Source organism: Anser cygnoides, chromosome 1, assembly GCF_040182565.1.
Source record: "Anser cygnoides isolate HZ-2024a breed goose chromosome 1, Taihu_goose_T2T_genome, whole genome shotgun sequence".
Classification (NCBI taxonomy): Eukaryota; Metazoa; Chordata; class Aves; order Anseriformes; family Anatidae; genus Anser; species Anser cygnoides.
Genome location: NC_089873.1, coordinates 6,158,582 through 6,179,501, shown reverse-complemented (window position 1 = coordinate 6,179,501; position 20,920 = coordinate 6,158,582). Strand labels below are relative to the sequence as shown.

Genomic DNA, 20,920 nt, shown 5'->3' with positions numbered 1-20,920 from the left:
GTCCATCTCAACGTGGTCAAGAGGTTTTTATTCCGCCGGGGAGGGCAGGGCGCAGGGGGTCGCCGATCGCCTCTCCCACCCCCCACCCCGTTGCATCCGACACTTGGCCCCTCGGTCGCGACCTGCCCGCCCCTATCGCGACTCGTAACGCTGTCGGGATCCACGGGGGGGTGTGGGGGGGGTCGCAAAGAAACTGCGAGGGACTCGGGAGGGGATGCGGAGAGGGGGACGGAGCATTGAGGGGGGGGGGAGTCCCCGGCGGCGGCGGCAGCCCCCCGCCGCCACTTACATTCTGTCAGAGACCAGCAAGCGGCCGTCGACCATCATCTCCGGAAGGAAATCCAGCTTGAACGAAGAAGTCATGCTGGGCTCCGGGGCTCGCCGCGGCGGTCGTGGAGGGAAGGATGTGGCGGGGGCTCGCCGGATCCCACAACTGCGCCGGGCGGCGGAGAGGCAGGCACAGGTGCGGAGGCCTCCCCGCGGCAGCCGCCAGCCCCGGCAGTTGTCACATTTCTCTCCCCCTCTCTCGGTGCCTTTTTTTTTTTTTTTTTTTTTTTTTTTTTTTTTTCCGCCAATCCCCTCCGAAATCGACTGCTGAGGCAAGTGTCGGTGGAGCGCCAGGTGCTGAGCGGGGAGGCGGAGCCACCTCCCCGCCGCAGCTCCCCGGTTAACCCCCGAGGCCCCGGCGGGGCCCGCAGCCCCGGGGACAGGCCTAGCGGAGCCCCACCGCCCTGACCGGGGTCCCCGGGGGTCTCCTGGGGCTCCCCCTGTGCCCACGGGCAAAGTTTAGGAGGGGACGGTGGAGCAGGAGCTGCCCGGCGCCTCAGGGACGCTGCCCTCTTATCCCCCCCACCCCGGGTTTGAGGGGTTGCTGCCACAGCAAGCCTTGCCCTGGTGGAATTGGAGGTGCACACTGAGAGAAAGCCCTCTTCTTATTAAAGCCCTCTTCCTAAATTCCTAAATAAAACCCCCAAACCAACCCCGTGCGGTTGGTTTGTACGTACACCCTCGTCACCGTGGGCAGGTTTGGCGGGTGGAAGGCGCAGCCGCCTCGCCACGCTGAGGGCATGGGGAAGGTGTGAGGAGCTTTCTGTCCGAACCCCTACATTCAGACCTCGGCACCTATCAGACACCCAAACTGGCTGTACTGGCTCCTGAGAGATGGCGTAGTGACTATATCCCTGCCTGATCCAAAAAAAAAAAAAAAAAAAAGGGATTTAAATAGGTATCGGTGGAAAACCAGCACGTCTATAACCTGCCAAATGCCCGTTCCCAACCGTGCTGCGCTTGGGGTTGTCCGCAGTGAAGGCACAGGAGCGACAACACCAAGACGTACACAAAATTCCACACATACAAACAGCTGAGGCAGCCCCCCCACGCTACCGCCCCCTGAAAATCTGTATAAATTTTCCTCTGCATCTCCAAAACCTCCTTGCTTCAATAGAAAGCAGCTCCAGGCAAAAGAATATTAACATATTTGCAAAGATTACTGGATGATCTGAGCAGTCTAGACAGACAAAATGTTTATCTGCATTGTATTTGCTTCTCCTTCTGAATCTCTCTCCACATTTCATAATTCATTTGCTCCAGATAATCAATGCTCAAAAAAAGCAACAAACACTAATTAAACACTATGACACTTAAGCTTTTCAAATAGTATTCCGAAAAAAAAAATAACGCGACCAAGGCATAAATATGCTATAAATCAGAAGTTTTAAATTTTGACCAACATTGATTTGATAATAAAAATACAGGCTAGGCGAGTTTTCAGAGTCCAGTTTACTGCTCTGTTCAAGATACTTTTCCATTTTAAACAGTTAAAAGGAAGAAAAACCCCTCAGGCTGCTAAAATTTTTGCCTACTTTGCAAGTCTAAAGAAAGAGAAGGTTCACTTGGCCCTCAGTGTAATCCCCATAGGACAGCTGCAGTCCTGCACAGATATCTATAGTGTTATTTATCTGCTCCGTTCTATATGTTCACATACTGTCCTCATCACCACGGCACCTAAACATCTCTGTAGAGATGTACAAAGAAAAGCTATGACTCCCCTTTACTAAATTGATCGTGATTCTTCTCCGCCAGCCATCCGCCGCAGTGTAGGCCTACACAGAGGATAAAAAAAAAAAAAGTGCAAATTGGAAATAAAAGGAGAGACCAGCACAACTTTCTCCAGCTGGATTCAGCCACCTGGGTTTTGATCTGAGGCCTCCATGGTGGTTAATCCAGCCCAGAGCAGAGTTGGATTAACTTTCAATTTCGAAATCTTGCCACTGCAGAAGGGGCAGGTTTTAGCTCAGAAGAAATGCAGGCAGCTCACTGAGGATGAGGATATTCCCGCAAGCAAGAAGTCTCCACCCTCACTTCACCCCGCGTCGCTGGATCCATACCTCTCCATCATCATTTCCTTGGTACGCGCTAAATCTGAAGCACTTCAGTTTCACCAGCCACTTTTCAAGTCCCACTGCTCCTGACTGAAAAGTAAATTCACACTTTGCATAGGATGGAACCGACTGGGGGGCAGGGAGCATCACAAATAATTTTGCTAAAAATCCGAGTATGAGATTGTGAGATCTTTATAAATTTGCTCCATTTCACAAGGTGTAAGTGCTTAAAAATGCTTCATTAAAACGTATGTTCTTTTGAAATATTTATTTTCCTTTTAATTACATGTGAATTAGCTGGAAGAAGCTGTAGGGAAGCCCTCTTACTGACTTAAGCCTTCTCAGCAGTTTGTTAAATTCTAGCCTCAAATCCCTTGAGGGAATAGTGGATTCAAAGCAGCTTTTAATCATACTATAAGGAGGGTGAAGTAGTATGTAAGTAGGTCATAGAGAAAGCATTACAAGTGCATAGGTTATTGCTTTATTTAACAACTACAGTGTAACACACTTTTCAAAGCACATTTGCTTTTGCCATTTAAAAGTTAGAGGCAGGAACAGGGTCAAATGCAAAAAGGAACCCAGCCTATAAAAGATACTGAGATATGACTCGAGGAAAGTTTATAGGGAGAAACTGCATTCAAATAATATGGTTCTCAAACATAAATTATGTAGTGCCTACATATGAATTAACTCTTGAATGCAGAGGGCAAGCAGTGAAAAACAAAAACAAAAAAAAATTTGCATGTTTCGCACACTGTTACAGTCGTGGCTCTGTTATTTGTAATGGTAATGCCAGTTTCCTGACCGGCACAAAATAGCAACTTTTATTAAAAATGAAGGAACACTGCTGAGGTAAAAAATGAAAGCTTTGGTCCGTTACTACAGTACAGAGGGAAATGGGGAGGGGGAATAGCAAATGAAGCCGCATTAATTTTCACAGCATAAATCAGACAGTAGAGGTAAACAGGAACTTAGTGGAGCTGCATTATTGCTGTGCTACCACTGTCCACCAATATTAAGCACCTTCAGCTGGTGGAGCATATGGCAGTTTTGAGGAAGGAACCTGGAATTTGGAATCAGCAGTTTTGGGGGTTTAATCCTATTCCAGCTATAAATGTCGCCTCCTTGCCAACCTCCCCTCATTTCAGAGGCCCAGACCCCACTTGTCCCATGGTTGCACAGTTTACTCTCAGTGCCTCAGTTTCTCCATGCGTCTAACAAGGCAGACAAAGCATTTCCACCTCCTATTTACAGATTAGTCACCGTTCAAGCAGCTTTTCAAACCCACAGCACTAGATGCAGTTCTCCAAACAACCCAGTCTTTGAAAACAAACACCTCCTCAGAGCAGAAAAGCCCATGCGAAAAAGGTAGGGCTGGAGAAAGAGAAAGGCTACGCCAGGTCACTCCAAAGCGTATGAGCACCCTGACATCACTGCCTACCCTTCTCATCCAGCGAGTGACAAAGCAGGCACCCCCTCACTTGCAGGTACCGCAGCCAAATCCAGCTCACCTCTCCTCCCTTCTCCGGACCCGCTCTTCACCCCTTCCTTAATTGCCATTCTTTTAATCAGCGTGCCTCCCAGTATTGCACCAAGGAAATGCTGCTGTTGGAATCACTTCAAGGGAAAGTTTCCGAGTGACTTCACTCTCCACCGAGCCTGCAAGGCAGCACGAAGAGAGTTCAAATCCTCTGCTTTATTCCCCCCTAAGCCAATGAACATGCTCTGGATTCAGCTTATCTCTGGCATCAAAGCAAGTTTCTCGCAGAGGAGGCAGAATCAGAGCTCGGCGGCGGTGGTGTAAATTTGGAGCAGGCTCAAATGACTCCGGTAGAATCACTCAGGATCTTGCACTAATGTGAGGGGGGAAAAAGAAATCTGGTCCAGATAGCGCTGGTGAATGCAAATGAGGTGTTCGCTATCTTTCACAAAGAAATAATCTTCCAGGCAAACCATGAGCTGGAAAGGAGTACCATGGCTAATAGCAGAAAATAGAGCATCTTGTTTTGTGTGGTGGGACGTGAGCCTACCTGCCCAGCAGTAAGCCGGGAAGCCTATCAGCTTAACTTCTGCAGGGTCAAGAAAGGGGGAGAAAAAGAAAAGAAAAGCGCATGAGTACAAGCTGCACAAAGTTTCCGGGCAGAACTGCACAATGGTGTAAAAGCAGAAAGCAATTAAAGCAAAAAGCAGAAATTTCTTTGAGTGGCCAAAGAAATGGACCCAATTCTGCACTATTTTACTATTTGTGAAGATTTTGATTATTTGTAACAAGTCCATCTTTGCCAATTAGGTCTGGCATTGGAATAAAGTTTTGCATTATGAAGCCTTAACCTTTCAGTAAGGAATTTTTATTTGCCTTATGTTCTCACCTGAAACAAAACCAAACACATGACAGCCTTCCCTTCAGCATGGTTTGAGAAACACAACAATTTGCAAATAATCAAAAGCCTTTTAAAAGGAAAAATTAAATTATTGGCTACAACTTATCAATGAATGTTAAGTACAGAAATCTTAGTTGCTTGTGAGGTTTCCCCCCAGCTCTACAGGCTCTTGCAACTAATCAGTAATTTTCAGAAATAAACGTCATTTCAAATTAGCCCTGTAGAAAGGCACCTCAAATTAAGCATTTCTAGAGCCTTCACTTGAAGCACACTGATATTATGTAAACTTGGTTGCTATAGTAAAACTTCCCACTCACTTTTTCTTTTTTTTTTTTGCTATTTTATCCCACTGAAGAGGTGATTTCATCATACTGTGGGTATGAGGCCTTTGTTCCATTTTGCGGGTAATAACTCAATCTTTCCTGAAACAATTAGGCAGGATTTTGTGGCACAAGGCAGACACTCTGTGTTACAGAGGGCTTTTAAAAAAGTTTGGAGGAACAGCTGACTTTGTTAACCACATGCAAATACTTGCGTTGGTCAAACATGCCACCAGGGTCCGATCTTACTCAGTGCTCATGCTGAGCAGTGTTGATGCCAGCAGCAGCTGGTTGGTACCATTTGCTCCAGTCAGGCTCTCCGTGGCACACGTGTAAATAGCAACAAGTAAGTATCTGCAGGACCGAGCCTCATCGTCCTGTTATTTATTTACAGCCCTATAGAAGAGCATCGCTATTGATCCGTAGGTGTTGCCTTTGTGTAGCGCCTTTTGCGTATGTACACAAGACCAAGGCTTTTTTCAGCCCAGTTGCAACTTGACAACAAGTATTGACTTTTTTCCTTTTTTTTTTCTTTTTTTTTTTTTCTTTTATATTTTATGAACTAGTTTATCTTCTCACCTGATGACTGATTCCAGCACCAACCACAACTGAACAAGGAAAGAAATAGAGGTTCTGCATGCTTGGGGCCGATCTGATTTTGATCTCACACTATGGCCAAAAAAGCCACCTTTCCAGATAACCCTAGAAGAACAACCTACAGTTAAGGGAACTTAATATTATTGGATTTGGCTGTTATAGCATCTTCACGTGATGAACTATAATCTTGTATGACAGGATAGGAGGGATCACACATCTGGTGCTCATATGTGTGGAGCTCCATCCTCACGATGCTCAAAAGCCCTACTAATGCTTTCACAGGGCAGGGGAAAAAGCCCACCATAACCAAAAACCTCTTACCCCAGCCCAAATCCACACTAGGAGAGATAAAAATACTCTCATTTTATCATCACGTTGAGATTCCTGGAGGGTTTGGCCCAGCTCATGGGGCTGGTTGTTGTGAGAGATGCGGGATCAAGGAAGCAGGTGGTGAGCACGGGCTGGGTACAGCAAAAGGCTGGATCAGGAGGCAATGCTAGGGGCAGCACCCACTCCAAAAGAGATGGGCAAATGCAGGTGTGAAATTACAACAGGGCACCAGCAAGGCAAGAGGATGGATAAGGAACATCAAAAGGGACATGAAGCCAAAAGTAGAGTTATTTTTAAAACAAAATGTGAACATATCTGAGAGGTTTATTACAGTATCTAAATTAACCTGCTGCATCACACTTTTGACTAACTGCACGATCTTCGTAACATTAACCTCCATCTTCCTTCTCATTCACTTCTGCCATGTGTTTTACCTCCCTTTTCACTGCCAACAATTGGCTCTCACCTTACGCTCAATTTGCAACATCTTTAAGGTCTTTTTTTTCATTTGTTCGTGAAGTGCCTAGCACACATCTCAGTCCTCAGAAATAACAAACAATTGTCCTGATAATATGTAAAGTAACTGGCTTTGTTTGACATCATTATTTCCTGCAGACAGAACCCATTAAACCTCAGACACGAAGGAAGGAAAGAAAAGGCTCCTACAGCAACTGTAGGGCATTCAGACATGCAGAAAACTCCACATGCCTGTTTTGTTTGTTTGTTTGTTTGTTTTGTTGTTGTTTTTTCATAAATACACACTATGAATATTGCCACATGGGTGAGATCAGAAAGTCCATGTAGTCCATGCTCCCATCTCTGATAATGGCTTGTAATGGGTGCAAAGAGAAAGAGTATGAGTAGGGCAAGCGTACTGTCACCCTTTCCATCTTCCAGCAACCACTGGCTCGGGGACATAGCAAAGTCAAAGACTGAATCCAAACCAAGATGTTCAGGTTCACAATCACTGATTCAATTTTTCCTCGCTGAGTTCCCTCTCCAAAAGGAACATTTATAAAGTCAAATGTTTATTACTCCCAGAGCTGCCTGTTAAATGGGATGTTCTTAACAATTCCAGAGATTTGGGGCTCAGTGCAACAAATAGGAACATTGGCTTCCTGTTCTGAAGCAAGACATTAAAACCAGCTCAGTTTTTAACATAAAATGATTCCCTTCAGTAGAGTCACAATAATTCATCTGGAACTTTTACATCTATTTAATACACAAAAATGAGCAAACCATGAGGTTCCTAGGGCAGGCAACAAGTTTGGCATCCTTTTGTGGAAATGCCTCTTTAGAAAAAAATTTGGTCACTCTGAATTGCTATGTTCAGGCATGGGGGTTAACTAAGTTAAATGTACGTTCATGAGCCGTACACAGACAAATCTCCGTATGATTCATCTGAGCAGCACTGCAGAACACCTGATGTTGCCGATGCAGTTCTGTTAGTGTTTTGTTATTTTTAAAGGGGGTTATATAACCCTCTCATTAAAATTAAATGTGGGCTGAAATGATGCAGACAAATTCTCAAGCTTTAGAGTGAGCTTCTTCCTCACATTTTAGCTGAAAATAGGTAATTTTTTTAGGCAGAAGAAAAGGAAAATGAAAGCAAGAGATTATTACAGTTGAAAATAGGGTCTCCAAGAATTTAAGTTTTCTGATAATTCACCATTTCCTTTCTAGAGGGCCTCAATTCTTCAGATGCTGACCTGCAGCTTCCAGGGGAGAGCAGGTGCAGGATTTGAATCTTAAATTCACTCCACAGCACAGCTATCACATCATCCGCAGCTATCTACACTTGCAAGGTTCAATTTCCAGATGATCTACGTCAGGGTGCCCTTGCTTTTCTCTTCACTCCTCTATTTGTCTAAAAGGGATAGTAAATTCCCACATCCTCTCTCTGATTTTCTATCATTTTTTTTTCCCCTCCAGCCCTCTGCCCGTGACAGACTTTTGTCTGGCATCCTCAAAGGCTGCTCTTGAAGATGACCTGCTGATTTGCTGCCATGGGAACTCCAGAGCAAGGACAGCATTTCCCCCTCGCGCACCCAAGGGCACGTGCAACAGTTCCCAACACCACCTCTCCCCACGCGGCAAAAGTTTGCCCTCTGTTTCAGAAACCTTGCAGGGACATCAGAAGGCTGTGCCTTAAATAACAGGAGTGAGGCAGCCCCTCCGGCATCCGGCGCCTAGCAGCAGCCACTGCTGAATTATTCGGAGGAAGGTGAAGAAGTCTAATAGCGAATGTGAGCATGCAAATTGCTTTTCAGAACTAGTGGAGAAAAGCTTAGGCAGCAAAGCGTAAGACTCAAGAAAAACCCTCTCTAACGTAATGGCAGAAAGCATTATCTTTATATAAGTGCCACATTTAAAACTTCCTAAGCAATTTCATTGATAATCCTATTCCTCTGAATCAGAGTTAACCTAAAATTAGGTTATTCTACCAGAAGAGGGGACACAGGCTAGCACATCAGCCGCCAACTTCACTGCATGGACAGAGAAGCAAGTAATTTTCTCCGCTCCCCACCCTCCCAACACAATGTTGAGTGTTTTAATTGAAATACGAGGATCATTTTTACTTGGCTGCATTTTGCAGGGCAGCTTGTGATCCACACTGTGTCAGTCTTGTCAGTGCACTGGCAGGTTTACAGACCACGATACTTTCCTACAAGCACTGACTCCTAAGAGCCTAATCCAGTAATGTGGTCTTAATGCATAATATAATTTCATGAACCACCTAGAAAGTGAGTGCAAATTTGAGAGTCGATGCTTTCCAGAAATGTCAATTTAGCCATTATTTGAGAAACCCTGAAGATGTATCTGGCTGATATTAGCTCATGAAATGGTCACTGATCCTTAGGACAGTAGAGAGAATAAAGTTGTGAGTGAGAACAGCTAAAATCCTTTTTGCATCCTGCTCGAGCTCGTTACTACTCACATTACGTGAGTCTCAAGCCCAGAGTGAAAGATGAAAAAATTAAGGTCCAGATCAAAATTTACCCCAAATTTGCAAAAACTCCTGCCTAGACATTCACTCCTGCCCCCTTCTATCCCATAAAGAGAGTTAACCTTCAGTGCATCATTAACTTGCCAAGCCCAGTATTAAAGCGAATTAAATTGCCGTATTTGCTTCCGCTGCAGGGCGAAAAAACACAAAAGCAAAACAAACAACAACAACAAAAAAGCTGTATTTTTGCCACGACGAGAGTGTTAGAGGAAAAATCCAGTTTTTATTTCCTCTGTGAGGATGCCAGCAGTCCTGTTTCATAAACTCCAGCGATTCATCACTATCCCAGGCAGCCAATCATTCGGCAGGTCAAGTCGAAATGGGCTGTGGAGCCAGCAACTCCTGCTGCCCTGATAATGCATGTCATTCCAGGCATGGCGACATGCTTTCTCAACAGCTGCCATTTTCAGTTACCTTTTATACGGCTGACATACAAGTAAATGTGTTGGAAGCAGTAAAACAGTCATAGGGAAGCAGTTGCAAAGATAAATAGCACCTGCACGTGATAATCTCTAATGTCATTAGAGAGTGAAGAAGGATATGTTTTGAAACAGAATTTCTTTCTTCTAAAAACATCACTTTACTTCAGGGGCTTTACATGAGCGTGTGTGTGAAAGAGAGAGAGATTTATTCTTTTTTTTTTTTTTTCTACAGTGTGCTGAAATAAACATCCAGACATTCATCTTGGTTATAACCTAAATAGATATAACTAGAGGGAAAGGGGGAAAAAAGACAGAAAAAATACAAAAACAACTAGCCAGCATGAAAGAAAGCTTGCCACAATTCACTTGTGAGAAAAGATTTGACATAGCTAGATTTTCCTGAATTCAGTAACGCTCACTTTAAGAAGCACAACTGCTCTAATTAAGGGAGAAGAAAATGGTTTTCTTCTGTTGTATCTTTTCAGTCTTTATCCCTTACAATCTGCCTTAAATTTCATGAACTGCTTGTTCAATAACTGGTTTCTGAATTATATGTAGTTGAACACTTTTTTTTGTAGATAGAAACTGAGTGGGAGTTCTGGGGGCACAGGGCTATAGAAATAAACAGCCACAATGAACAAATGTTTAAACTTACATGCACACATAAGGGATACACACAGATGGATACCTGCATATTCGACAGACAGTTTACGTACACAGAACATGCAAAGACCCCATGCCTGCACACAAACGATTAAAAATAAAAAATAAAAACTCTTTCCAATAGCACTACTGGAACAAGATTTCAAATGCATAAGACTATCCATATTAATTTATGGTAATCTGTAAATGAATGCTGCAGAGACAGTACAGGTTATCCAAAATGGTACTTGCACTTAATGAGAAACTACCACAAAATATCATCAAGACAGATTTAGTTGCATCATCTAATACTCCCCAAATTAATATCATGCAAAACACAAAGTAGAAGCCATGCTTCCCCTTTGGAACAACTAGCTCTTCAACTGTCAAAGGAAAGCCAAGCCTTTCTCTCTATATAAAGTCCTCCTCAACATCTTGCTTTCAGATTTCATCAACTTAGGTGTTTTCAGGGCTGTAAGCAGTGAACTTTCCATCAGCGGCATCTTCAGCTAATTAACCCTCCTGATTACAATAATTAGTATTGATTCACTCCTGAATGACTTCTTAAGTATTCAAGCACAATCTACACTTGCAGTAAAACTTCTAGATATGAATATTAATTGAATGCTCTCCTTTGTTTTTCAGCCCCAAAGGTATAGTTTGCAATCTTATATACTTAAATTTGATAACAGAAACACTTCAGTTTTATTCTCATTTAACAAAGAGAATATTAACATGTTGATGTTAGAGATTGTGCTCCATGAATCTGGAAAAAAATACAGACAAAGACTCCAGGCTAATAAATATAGTTCACTCCCATTTCCTATGGCAGAATGGGAAGCCGGGTCCCAGGTTAACACCTTGCTCTGCCAGGTACAACCGAGGACAGTATTTCTTTTTGGCATTACACCTGCTCACTGCAAGAACAAATAACAACTCATGCACAGTCCGAATGAGCTCTCTTAGCACTGTTATAGAAACAGATGTTGCCAAGTTTGACAACTGCTAGGCACCACATTGCTTTGTGACTGGGTGAGATTCAGCACAGGTAACGCTAAGGACACCTGTGATGTTAATGCATGAGAGCTCTGAACCTATAGCCTCTCAAAAGCTGGCACTTTTGTTCAAGCATGCTACGGAACAGCTTATGTTACAGATTTGCTTCACCCTCTTTGATGTTAATAATAATTGTTATGGCTCAAAAAGCAATATTTCAGTAAATATGCATAGAAAGATTTTTTTTTTTTTTGGAGGAGGAGGGTTCACCCAGAATAATTCAAAAAATTAGTCTTTGATGTGAATGGCATGTCAGAAAATACCCTTGGAAAAGAACAAAGTAATTGACAATCCAAGACACAAACCTGTCTTGTATGTATTTTATGCAGCATTTCATCTGAAAACATAGGAGCTACTATAAGTTTAGTATGAACTCACCTGTGAGAAGAGCGCTTAGGAAAGAGTTTTAGTATTGAATAGTCCTTACAAGTGGAGGGTGGCTGTGCTGCCCAGGTGGCTCTGGGTGTCTGCTACAGGAGTGGCACCCACCCTGCTCTGGGCAGCCACCAACGGGGCATTTCCATGTCAGCGGGAGCGAGGTATTCACTTGGCTGCCACTCACAAAGGGCAGTGTCTGCTAGAAAGCACGGGCTACAGGCGGATAACTTGGTAAAGCATAACACACCCCAGTTCTGGCAGCCAAGAGCCGTTGTGAACTAGTTAATGTTTGGCTCCTGAGAAGTTCTCCCAAGAAAGTGAATTATTGCACGGTCCCATTATATTAAACACCAACCTTTCTCTCTTCTTGTTTATGCACGACACACAGCATGCAAGCACTACCTGATAATCCATAACCTCTAGGCTTCAAGAGTATTTTATGCGATATTACCTTTTTGTTCATGTAAACTCTTTTGTATTGATTTATACCATCTCAACACACAAGGGGAGATGAGACAACAATAGAAAAAAATGCAAAAAAAATAGCAAGTATTCAAGAGTCTCCCCATAAAACATTTTTTTGTTGAAAATACATGCTTTAGAAAGCTCTGAACCCCACCAATAAATCTTCACTTTTTTTTTTTTTTTTTTAAATTAAGGGGTCTTATAGCTCCCTGAACCTGTGTAAATCAAGCACTGGAATCCAGTTGGAAAAAAAAAATCATGAAACCCTTAAAATTAATTGACCCAAGCAAAAAATAAACCACTCTGATAACTATCCACCTGTTCTCTCAGAAAATTATTACAATTATTGCTAAAAGTGATGTATTTACTTAACGTGTAAACTACTTAAAGACTTCAAGCAGCTTCAGAAACTCCACGAGACTGATGACAATTCATTTTATTTAAGACATAAGCTGTTGTCCAAGAAACAACTCAAAAATTTTAAATAGCTTTGTAACAGTTTCTTTTCATAATGCATAATGTACGTGAGCATTTTTCCAAATGCAAAACAAAAATTGTTAACTGTTCTAATCCTAAACTATGGCTGTCTAAATAGATAGATAATTCATGAAATGTCATATGAATAATTTGTTAGATTTTGGGATAGGAATAGGAATCATCCAGGTAAATTATTCTGCCTGACCTTAAAATATGCTAATAGCTGGATTATAAAAAGGGAAAGTAGCATGGGCTCCCACTTTGAGATCTGATTTATCATTTTTATTGCATTTTCATTACCTAAACAAAATTAGAAACAGTATCTTCAAAACAGCAGTTAAAGTTGATATGATCAGGCATAAAATCATGCAAGGGCACATTTGGCAACTGTGTATTTGCCAGATTGACAGCAGTATTGTAAGCTTTCAGAATCAATAAGTTTTCTCTCCACAGTTAAAGGAGAGGTTGCTAGCAATAAATCTCCAACTTAATGCAATGGACATAATTGTAAGATGCAAACCTCCCCCTCCCTGCACTATTAGCAGCGGATCTCAAATGAAACAACCTTCACAAATTAGGTGATGGACTTCATATTCTACCGCGTATACAAAAAGATTAAGGGAAATGACAAAGGGGCTGAGAAAAGAAAAAACAAAAACAAAAACAAAAACAAAACCCACCCCACCGCCAGACATACATTAAGCTAGTTTGACAGCACCATTGTTCAGCTGTCCCATTGTCAGACCAAAAGATGTATTCAGTGCTATGATGTCTGCTAGCAAATAAACAAAAGACTACATTTTTCAAAGCAGGGTGCCAATTCCAGCATAATTCCGAGTGTGTGTGTGTGTGCGTGTGTGCGTGTGTCTGCGTGTGTGTGTGTCTCTGAAAAGAGTAGTCGATGCTGGCCCCCCGCTAAACCTTGGAACATTAAGAATATATGTGTAATCCCACATATGGGAGTATTTACATATTTTTAAAACATCTTCAAGTGGCGAGGACGAGGTAGAGCATTAATAACTATTTACATAGGCTAAGTGAAAATTAAAGTGGTATTTAGGGCACTAGCTCTAATATGGAGTCTCCCTGAGCTTTTTCCATGCTTATTCCATGCCCAGTGCATAATAATGAAGCAGGCAGAAACATTGCAAAGGAGGTGATAAAAGAAATACCAGCTCTCATTTAGGAAAAACAGATATAAATATATTATTATTTTTTGTCTTCTTGCCCTCTCCGTACATTTGTCGTCAGACGTGAAATGTGCGATTCTAACTAGTGAAACGCTCCTTGCACGCAGCAATGCCTGTCTTTTCCTTTAAATAGGGAAACTACTTAATACCCAGCACGGTTATAGTTGCAGCAGGCCCAGGCAACTCGAAAGCACGCGTTAAAACAAAGGAGACAACATACCTTAAAAGCAGCTCCTCATTTCTCATAGTAACAGCGGATTTGGGACAGCGCATGCTTTCTGCACCGATATTCTCAACAAAAGCCAGTTCAGAAGTGCGCTCAAACATCAATGCCACAGTAGCTACTCACTAATGGCTACTCTTTCTCTCTTTCTCTCTCTAGGCAGACGCTGAGTGGTGGAGCAAAGGGGCCCCTGCAGATTCACTAAGCAGAAATAATCCTCTCTGACAAGTTATGTTGTCTGGGCATATTTTACATTAATGCACTGTGCTGCCTATAGGGGTCTTGTTTGCGTTCACTCTAGCCTAGCTGGTGTTAGCTCTCTTAATTACCATCAAGAAAAAAAAAATAAAAAAATTAGTGACATCTTCCCCCCCTCTCCCCCCCCCCCAAAAAAAAAAAAAAATAACTGAAAGACAACAGGGAAAAATATATGGGTGAAGGAGGGGAGGCTTTTCCCCCCCTGGAAGGATGCATGCTTGATATGGATCTTTTGTTTGCCCTGTGAACTCGGTGAATACAGTGGCAAACAGATGCTGCGGCTCGCAAGGCTTGTGCACTTGAAGGGAATTGGGTTAGAGGCTCTTTCTGGGGCTTTGGAGTCGCAGCTGGAGCTCTTGTTCCCTGCCTCCTTCCCTTCCCCGTTCAAGGCTGAGTGGCTTTATGGGACCTGCCAGCTCACATCAGAGTGACTGGGAAGTATTAATGCAGGCACCTGGGGATCTTCTGCAAGTTTTCCGCTTATCTGGGCAATTTTAACCCCTCCAAAACACAAATCCTCTACGTTGCTTTATCAAGGCACTGAGTTTGTTTGAACCCAGTCCCATGCGCTTGGTTTGGCAGAGTTCTCACAGACAGGAAAGGGGCTGCATTATTCAATGATTTACTCACTTCCGATGTATGAAAGGAACTATAGCATGACTCTGATTTCAAGGAAACAGTCTTTTGGGCCCTAATTCAGAGATCCGCCATGTGATTTGTAGAAATTGGTCGTGGGCTTCCCAGTTGCCAGGGTAGTCAAAGAGAGGTTTATTTTCACATCTTGGTTTCGGCTTCTGGCGGTGAATGCAGCTACTTTGGGGGCAGGAAGATAGCTGGTGTTTTCTTTCTTTTTTTTTTTTTTTTTCTTTTTTTTTTCCTTTTTGTTTGTTTGCTTTCTTTCATTTTTGTTTGTTTTAAATCTACATCAGATGCTTGAGTTGGTGCTTAAAATGTCAACAAGACCTTGACGCTTTTTTCAGCCAAAGGCTTCTCTGCATCACTGACGCAGTAAAATACATCTTAACAATGATTGTCATTTTCTCTGAGGTCCTGTTCACGTAAGCACATGCAAAACTCAATGAACACAGTCATCGAAAAATGAAAGCTACTCAAAGAGCCCAGTAGGAGTCAAATACACTAAGCTTGAAATAGATCTGGACCTCAAATTTTGAATCCAAACTTTCGCAGACTTCCAGCTATATCTGTGGTTGGTCTGAACTTCTTTCCTACATTATATACCAGTGTCTTAAAATATACTGCTGTGATACCCTGATGCAGTGCTAACGCTTCTATTTCCTGAACAGAACTTCGCATTTAGGGGCTTGATCTTTCTGGTAAACTTGAGCCTGGGAATGAAGGCAAAGAGGGAGCAATCACCAGTATAAATATACTGATAGCAACTTCTTGCCTTCCAGATAGCAGCTGTAAACGTCTATTAAGGTCATAAATTGCAGCAGAAACGATCCTTTTGTTCTATGCTTCTCATTTAACACTGTGAGACCTTGGGATTAGTTTCAGTCATTCTGGTATAATATTTATCAAATGACCAAAAGACAAGTGACAAAAACAAAACTAGGTCTAATCTACTTGTAATGATGTAGAGAGAAAGAGATGAAGACAGTAGTTGGGGAAACATGGATATCATGAAGGACTGCAAGTCAAGAGAAGACGGGTTTCAGTTTGCTTCCCTTTTCATCTGCAAAACATGACTGGGATTCTAGTTGCTCTTGTAATAAAAAATAATAAATCATTTTAATGATTAGCAATTCAAACCAATGCCATGTTAAAATGTCATGTTCCAAGGTCAACTAAGACAACATAGCTTGTACTTCATGCTAAAAATATCTGAACAGTCATGGAAGGCGGCCAGGAAAATACTAAACCAACATGACAAATCCCATACCTCCTGCCCCAAATACTAAATCCATTACTACCATTTCAGGCATGGGCACCAGCACTCCAGATTCCTCCTCCTTCGCCGTTTGTCTTCGAATGACTTTTGAGCGGCGTAACTCACCGTGACGCCTGGGCTGCTCCAGACCTGTCTCATGCTCGTGAGACTGATGTATGAGCGATGTATGATGTATGACTGACTGTATGAGCGGAGGCAAATACCAGAGTATGCTCAAGAATACACATCTGAATGGGAAGTGTCAAACAGTCTGATAAACTGCTACAGTTTTCCAAAAATATGGCAAGTATCGGCATCTTAAGACACTACCAGCTGAGGGAACAAAGATTTCTTTTCAGGCTGGAGTAGAATGGCTCCCACAGAGCCCTTTGGTGGGGAATCAATGGGCTTCTGTTGGGCAGCTCCACGCAATTGCAAGTTCTCCATCGTTTCTGTACTTAGAAAGACGGCGGAGCAGCAGCAATAGGAAATAAAGTGAAGTATTAAGGAAGGACTCATCTACGGCCAAAGGAATAAATAAAGAAAAAGAAAATAAAATCCACAAAGCGGTAACACAGACAGACAAAAAGAACCTATGTTTTCTATCACACATAATGAAACGTCTGACAGAGCAACATCTGCAGAGGGATCAGAGCTGCTGAGGATGAGAAGGAATATGAGTATTATTTTTCAATTGTAAGATGTACTAAGCAGGAGTGCCTTTAAAATAATATGGCTTAAGGGAAGATTAAACCAGATGCACAGGGCTATCTGGCTTCTTTCAAGATGAAAGTCCAGCTGTGGAGTTTAAATTCAGCATTTAACACTAAAATTGATTGTAGATTCATAACTGGTATGTATATATTGCAGAATGTTCTACACAACTTACATGCAGTGGTGGACATTGGAAGTTTAATAGTTTTGTTGCCTTGTATTTAAAGTAAACCCAAGCCCTGTACACAGGGTGTATGAATTGCTGAACTAATTATGCAGGATTGCAAAACCTTTAAAGGCCCCAGGAATACCAACCATTTAGAGAGAAAATGATCAAAACTTATGTGGCAACCAGTAGTAATATTAATGATTTATATCAATTAAAAAACTGTCTTCTGCTCTCTTCTTCTACTTTAGAGTATTCTTTGACACTTTAGTTTGTCTACAAAATTTTTAAAGTATTCAGAAGTCCTAAACATAGTATTTTTTTTTCTATACTACGCAAGCAATACTGCCAGCCAAGCAACAAACTATACTTCATGGCAGAAAAATGGTGGACAAAAGTCCAGGACAACTGCCCAAAAATCATGAATGCCCAAAAATCATGAATGCAATCGTGAGAGCAATAGAAAGCCGTGATTCATTTTCCCATTTTACCACGTTCCCGTGTCAGATCTTATGCAAGCCAATTAACCTCTTGCTCACATCTACATCCTTAAAATGGAAAAACCCACTGAATTGCATAGAGCACCGTGACAATAAATATACGTAACACTAAGAGCTATTTAAAACAGTGTATTGTTGGGAGTCACACAAATACTTCTCACAGGAGGAGTCTATGTCCTGGTTATCTGTCGTTCTGTGTAGTTATTTAAGCTCAAATCAGTTGTTTTGTATGAAAAGCTACTCTTCTAATCTGATAGCATTTTACTGTTCTAGATGGTTAAATCCTACCGTTGAAGCTGAGCAATTAGTCTAAGCTAGTCATTTAGGGTTTCTCTATTGTCAGTGCAAAGATATTAGTTATCCTAAAGAGTATTAACATCTCTCTCCATTGACTACAAGGGGAGGAGATACCCAACTTTTAAATACATACATTAGGCAAGATGAATTCCACTTACATGCCAAAAACGAAGGCGAGAATTCTCATGTTTCTGCTTCAGCATCACCAGGCAGGACACATGCGTTGTGCTGGGACCACCCTGGTGCCCTAAGCACATCTGCCACTTCCAGATGTGGATGTACCCTGCCTTCAGGACACCTCCAGCGCTCAAGCTGAAGCTAAGCAGGGCTTCCAGGTCTGAAGGAGACCTATATGCTACACCCATGTAAAGTCTGAAGCAAAAAGAAAAATCACCCTCAGCTTCAGAAGTGGAACACATGGGGTCTTTCCAGTGTGCTTTGGGAGAGCAGACAGTTCGTTTAGGTGTCTCCTCTTGAAATCTCCTAGCAAAATGAGCAACTCATCACCTGCAGCTCTTAGGTTGTTAGAAATCTCTAAACGTAACTGGACAGTTTCACTGGTGAATGTGAGTAGCAAGAAACGGGCTATAACTCCATGGGTTATGTCTCATTAGGCATCACCTCTGCTCTTGAGGTTATTGCTTGTTTTAATCTAGAACAAATTATCATGTGTTTGTCTCAGTTTCCTCTTTTGACTTGTTTGTTGACACAGCCTTTAAGATAGCTGTATACGGGAGATAAAATTTGGTTGCAGACTTCAGCAATTTGACATTTTATCAGATCACTAATCACATGGTACTGGAGTCCTGCACTTGCTAGTTGTACTCTGCATGTACACCCAGGTCGATATGTTTCTTCACTGTTTGAGAATATGATAACCCAAGATACAGAGACACCATTTCTCACCAGTATGTATCTTAATACAATTTCATGGTAATACCATATTGATCAGTTGTAGGGGCAGCTGCACGTGTGCACTCCATGATGTCTTCAAGACAAATACTAACTTTATGCATTGTGTGTGTTAATCATAGCCACACTATCTGGGGGTGTCATCATGGTGTGCAGGAAAAGGAAAATTATTTTCAAGCTCATATAGTAAAGATGCAGCAAATCATAGTGGTTTTTTTTGTCTCTTTTTTTTTTTTTTTTAAGACATGCAATAAAAACAGTCTAACATTTGCTAGCACCTTCTTTTGTCTGTTTTGGCAGATCTTTTAGATTATATACCTAGCTTTCCTTTCTGAGTCATGGGGGTAGCAATTACTTACAGACCTACAAAATGCAGGTCAGTCTGGATGATGCAAAAGGTCTTTTCTAGTGTTACTTTTTCCACCTGGGAGCATCCAAGGAGCATCATGAAAATAAAATATCACAGACAGAAACCACATAAGTTCAAAATGTTGCGTAAATGCTGAAGATTAATATTTGGGCAGCAGCGAAATAAAAAGTTTCCTCTTTAAAGAGTAAGCGAGACTGGTATCCACTGCCTCTCTCCGTTAGAAAAGGTGTGTGCTGCCTCTCTCTAGCATTCAACAGTGCTGACTCAGAGCATCTCAGCATCTGGAAGACAGGGGAACCAGAAGGAACAAAATCCCCTATTTACTTAAATTACGTGCTCTGGTGCTTCCCCCACCCTCAACAAGGAAGGGGCAAAAATTGCAGCATATGCAAATCACAGATTCTAACACATAAACACACATCAGAGGGGGTTTTTTGTTTTGTTTTGTTTGTTTTTTAAGACAATACATCACTTGAAACAACTTACAACTGGCCAGGTTGTGACTGCAGACATGGCTACTCTACAAAGCAAATAATTTAGTTGGAAAGATCTACATGTCATAAGAACATCTGGCCGGCAACTAAGGGGAAGGAGGAGAAAGCTGATCAAAAGAGCAAAGAGAAACAGGGGAGGCAACAGAGCAGCAGATCTGAGAGAAAGAGAGAACGAACACAGCTGCTTATAGAATCATTTATTTTCTGCTTTAATTTAAAGTCTATTTAAGGTATAAGTAGAACCTGCTCTGTCTAAACAGGAATATTTTTATTTCAGACTTTCAGCAATGCCGAGATAATCACTTTTAGGTATGTCATGTGGAAAATCAAAGACTTTGTGTTCTTATGGGCACAATCTAAAGAAAGTGAACTTTCACAATATATACAAATGTATAAGCTGTGTATATGAACATGCATGAATGAATGCAAACAATGTTAATAATTACAGATGAGAATTTAATGGGTATTCATCCTCTCAAATTACAACTAAAAAAAAATCACATTTAAAAATTCTATCAAGCCTATTTTAAAATGATCTTATGGTGGTCTATGCAGAAGGATTGTTTCACGTAACTATGAACATTAGGAATGATTGTGGATATTTAAAAACAAGGTATCAGAAGACAGAACAATGTTCAGGAGAAACTGATGTACAAGTGAAAATGAAGTGGAGGTTTAACGTCTTGGATTTTGTATCCAGATGAGTGGATGCATCTACCAAGAGTAGAATGTGTGTGATGTGATAAGTGGACTTTACTCCAGTACGGTCCGACGTGAAATGTAGGCTTATTAGAACAACTCAGCATCCATGAATTTGCCTATAGAGATAGCTAATGTAGCATTGTCCTATATGGAAGGGAGAGCCACTGCAAGTATTATAGTTTGAATTAGGTGAAGTGATCTTTAGCTGCAAATATTGGCTGAGAACTCGATTCGTTACCTAATAATGCTGAGTTAGACTTTGAAGAAAGAGTATTTACAGATAACATATTTCCTTTTATATACTCTCCAAAGAGAAGGAAATGGATCAATTTCTATACAGTTGCCATAAAAATAAAATGAATAGCTACAAAATATTTTTATTATTTTATAAATAAATTAGTATAAACAGTTATTTCAGAAGCTTTCACCCTTCCTAATTAACTTTACTGCATGATAAAAAAATCATGTCACTTCTTTAATACTTTAAATTCACTACCTAATATTTTATATACAGAAGATGCTCTTTTCTTCTCTCTTTTTTTTTTTCTTTAAAAGTCTATTAGCATTGATTAAAAGGAAAGAGCTGGAATATAAATCTTCAGTTAGATTTACTACAGAATACATTTTTTGACCTTTCTCATGTCATCCAACACATGACAACTTTGTGCAAGATGTTAAAAAATGGTTAGTGATTTTTTAGTGATTCTAGTCCCCAGATTCATAGTTTTATAGGGTCTGTGGTTCAGA

General features: G+C 41.4%; 1 protein-coding gene across 8 annotated transcripts in view; it reads right to left on the bottom strand.

The window, feature by feature from the left end:
* Window positions 1-20,920, bottom strand: part of CELF2 (CUGBP Elav-like family member 2) — a 374,770-nt gene that overhangs the window by 246,842 nt on the left and 107,008 nt on the right. The window contains exon 1 of one of the 8 annotated variants that reach the window (XM_013185427.3): window positions 13,867-14,156. The exons of 1 other annotated variant lie outside the window; for it this stretch is intronic. In XM_013185427.3, the coding sequence (XP_013040881.1) occupies window positions 13,867-13,973 (107 nt within the window). In that variant the 5' untranslated portion in view covers window positions 13,974-14,156. Of the gene's footprint in view, window positions 1-289; window positions 1,183-13,866; window positions 14,157-20,920 lie in introns of those variants that run through there. 6 more of the 8 variants (XM_013185423.3, XM_013185424.3, XM_013185425.3 and 3 more) reach the window with 6 other exon arrangements.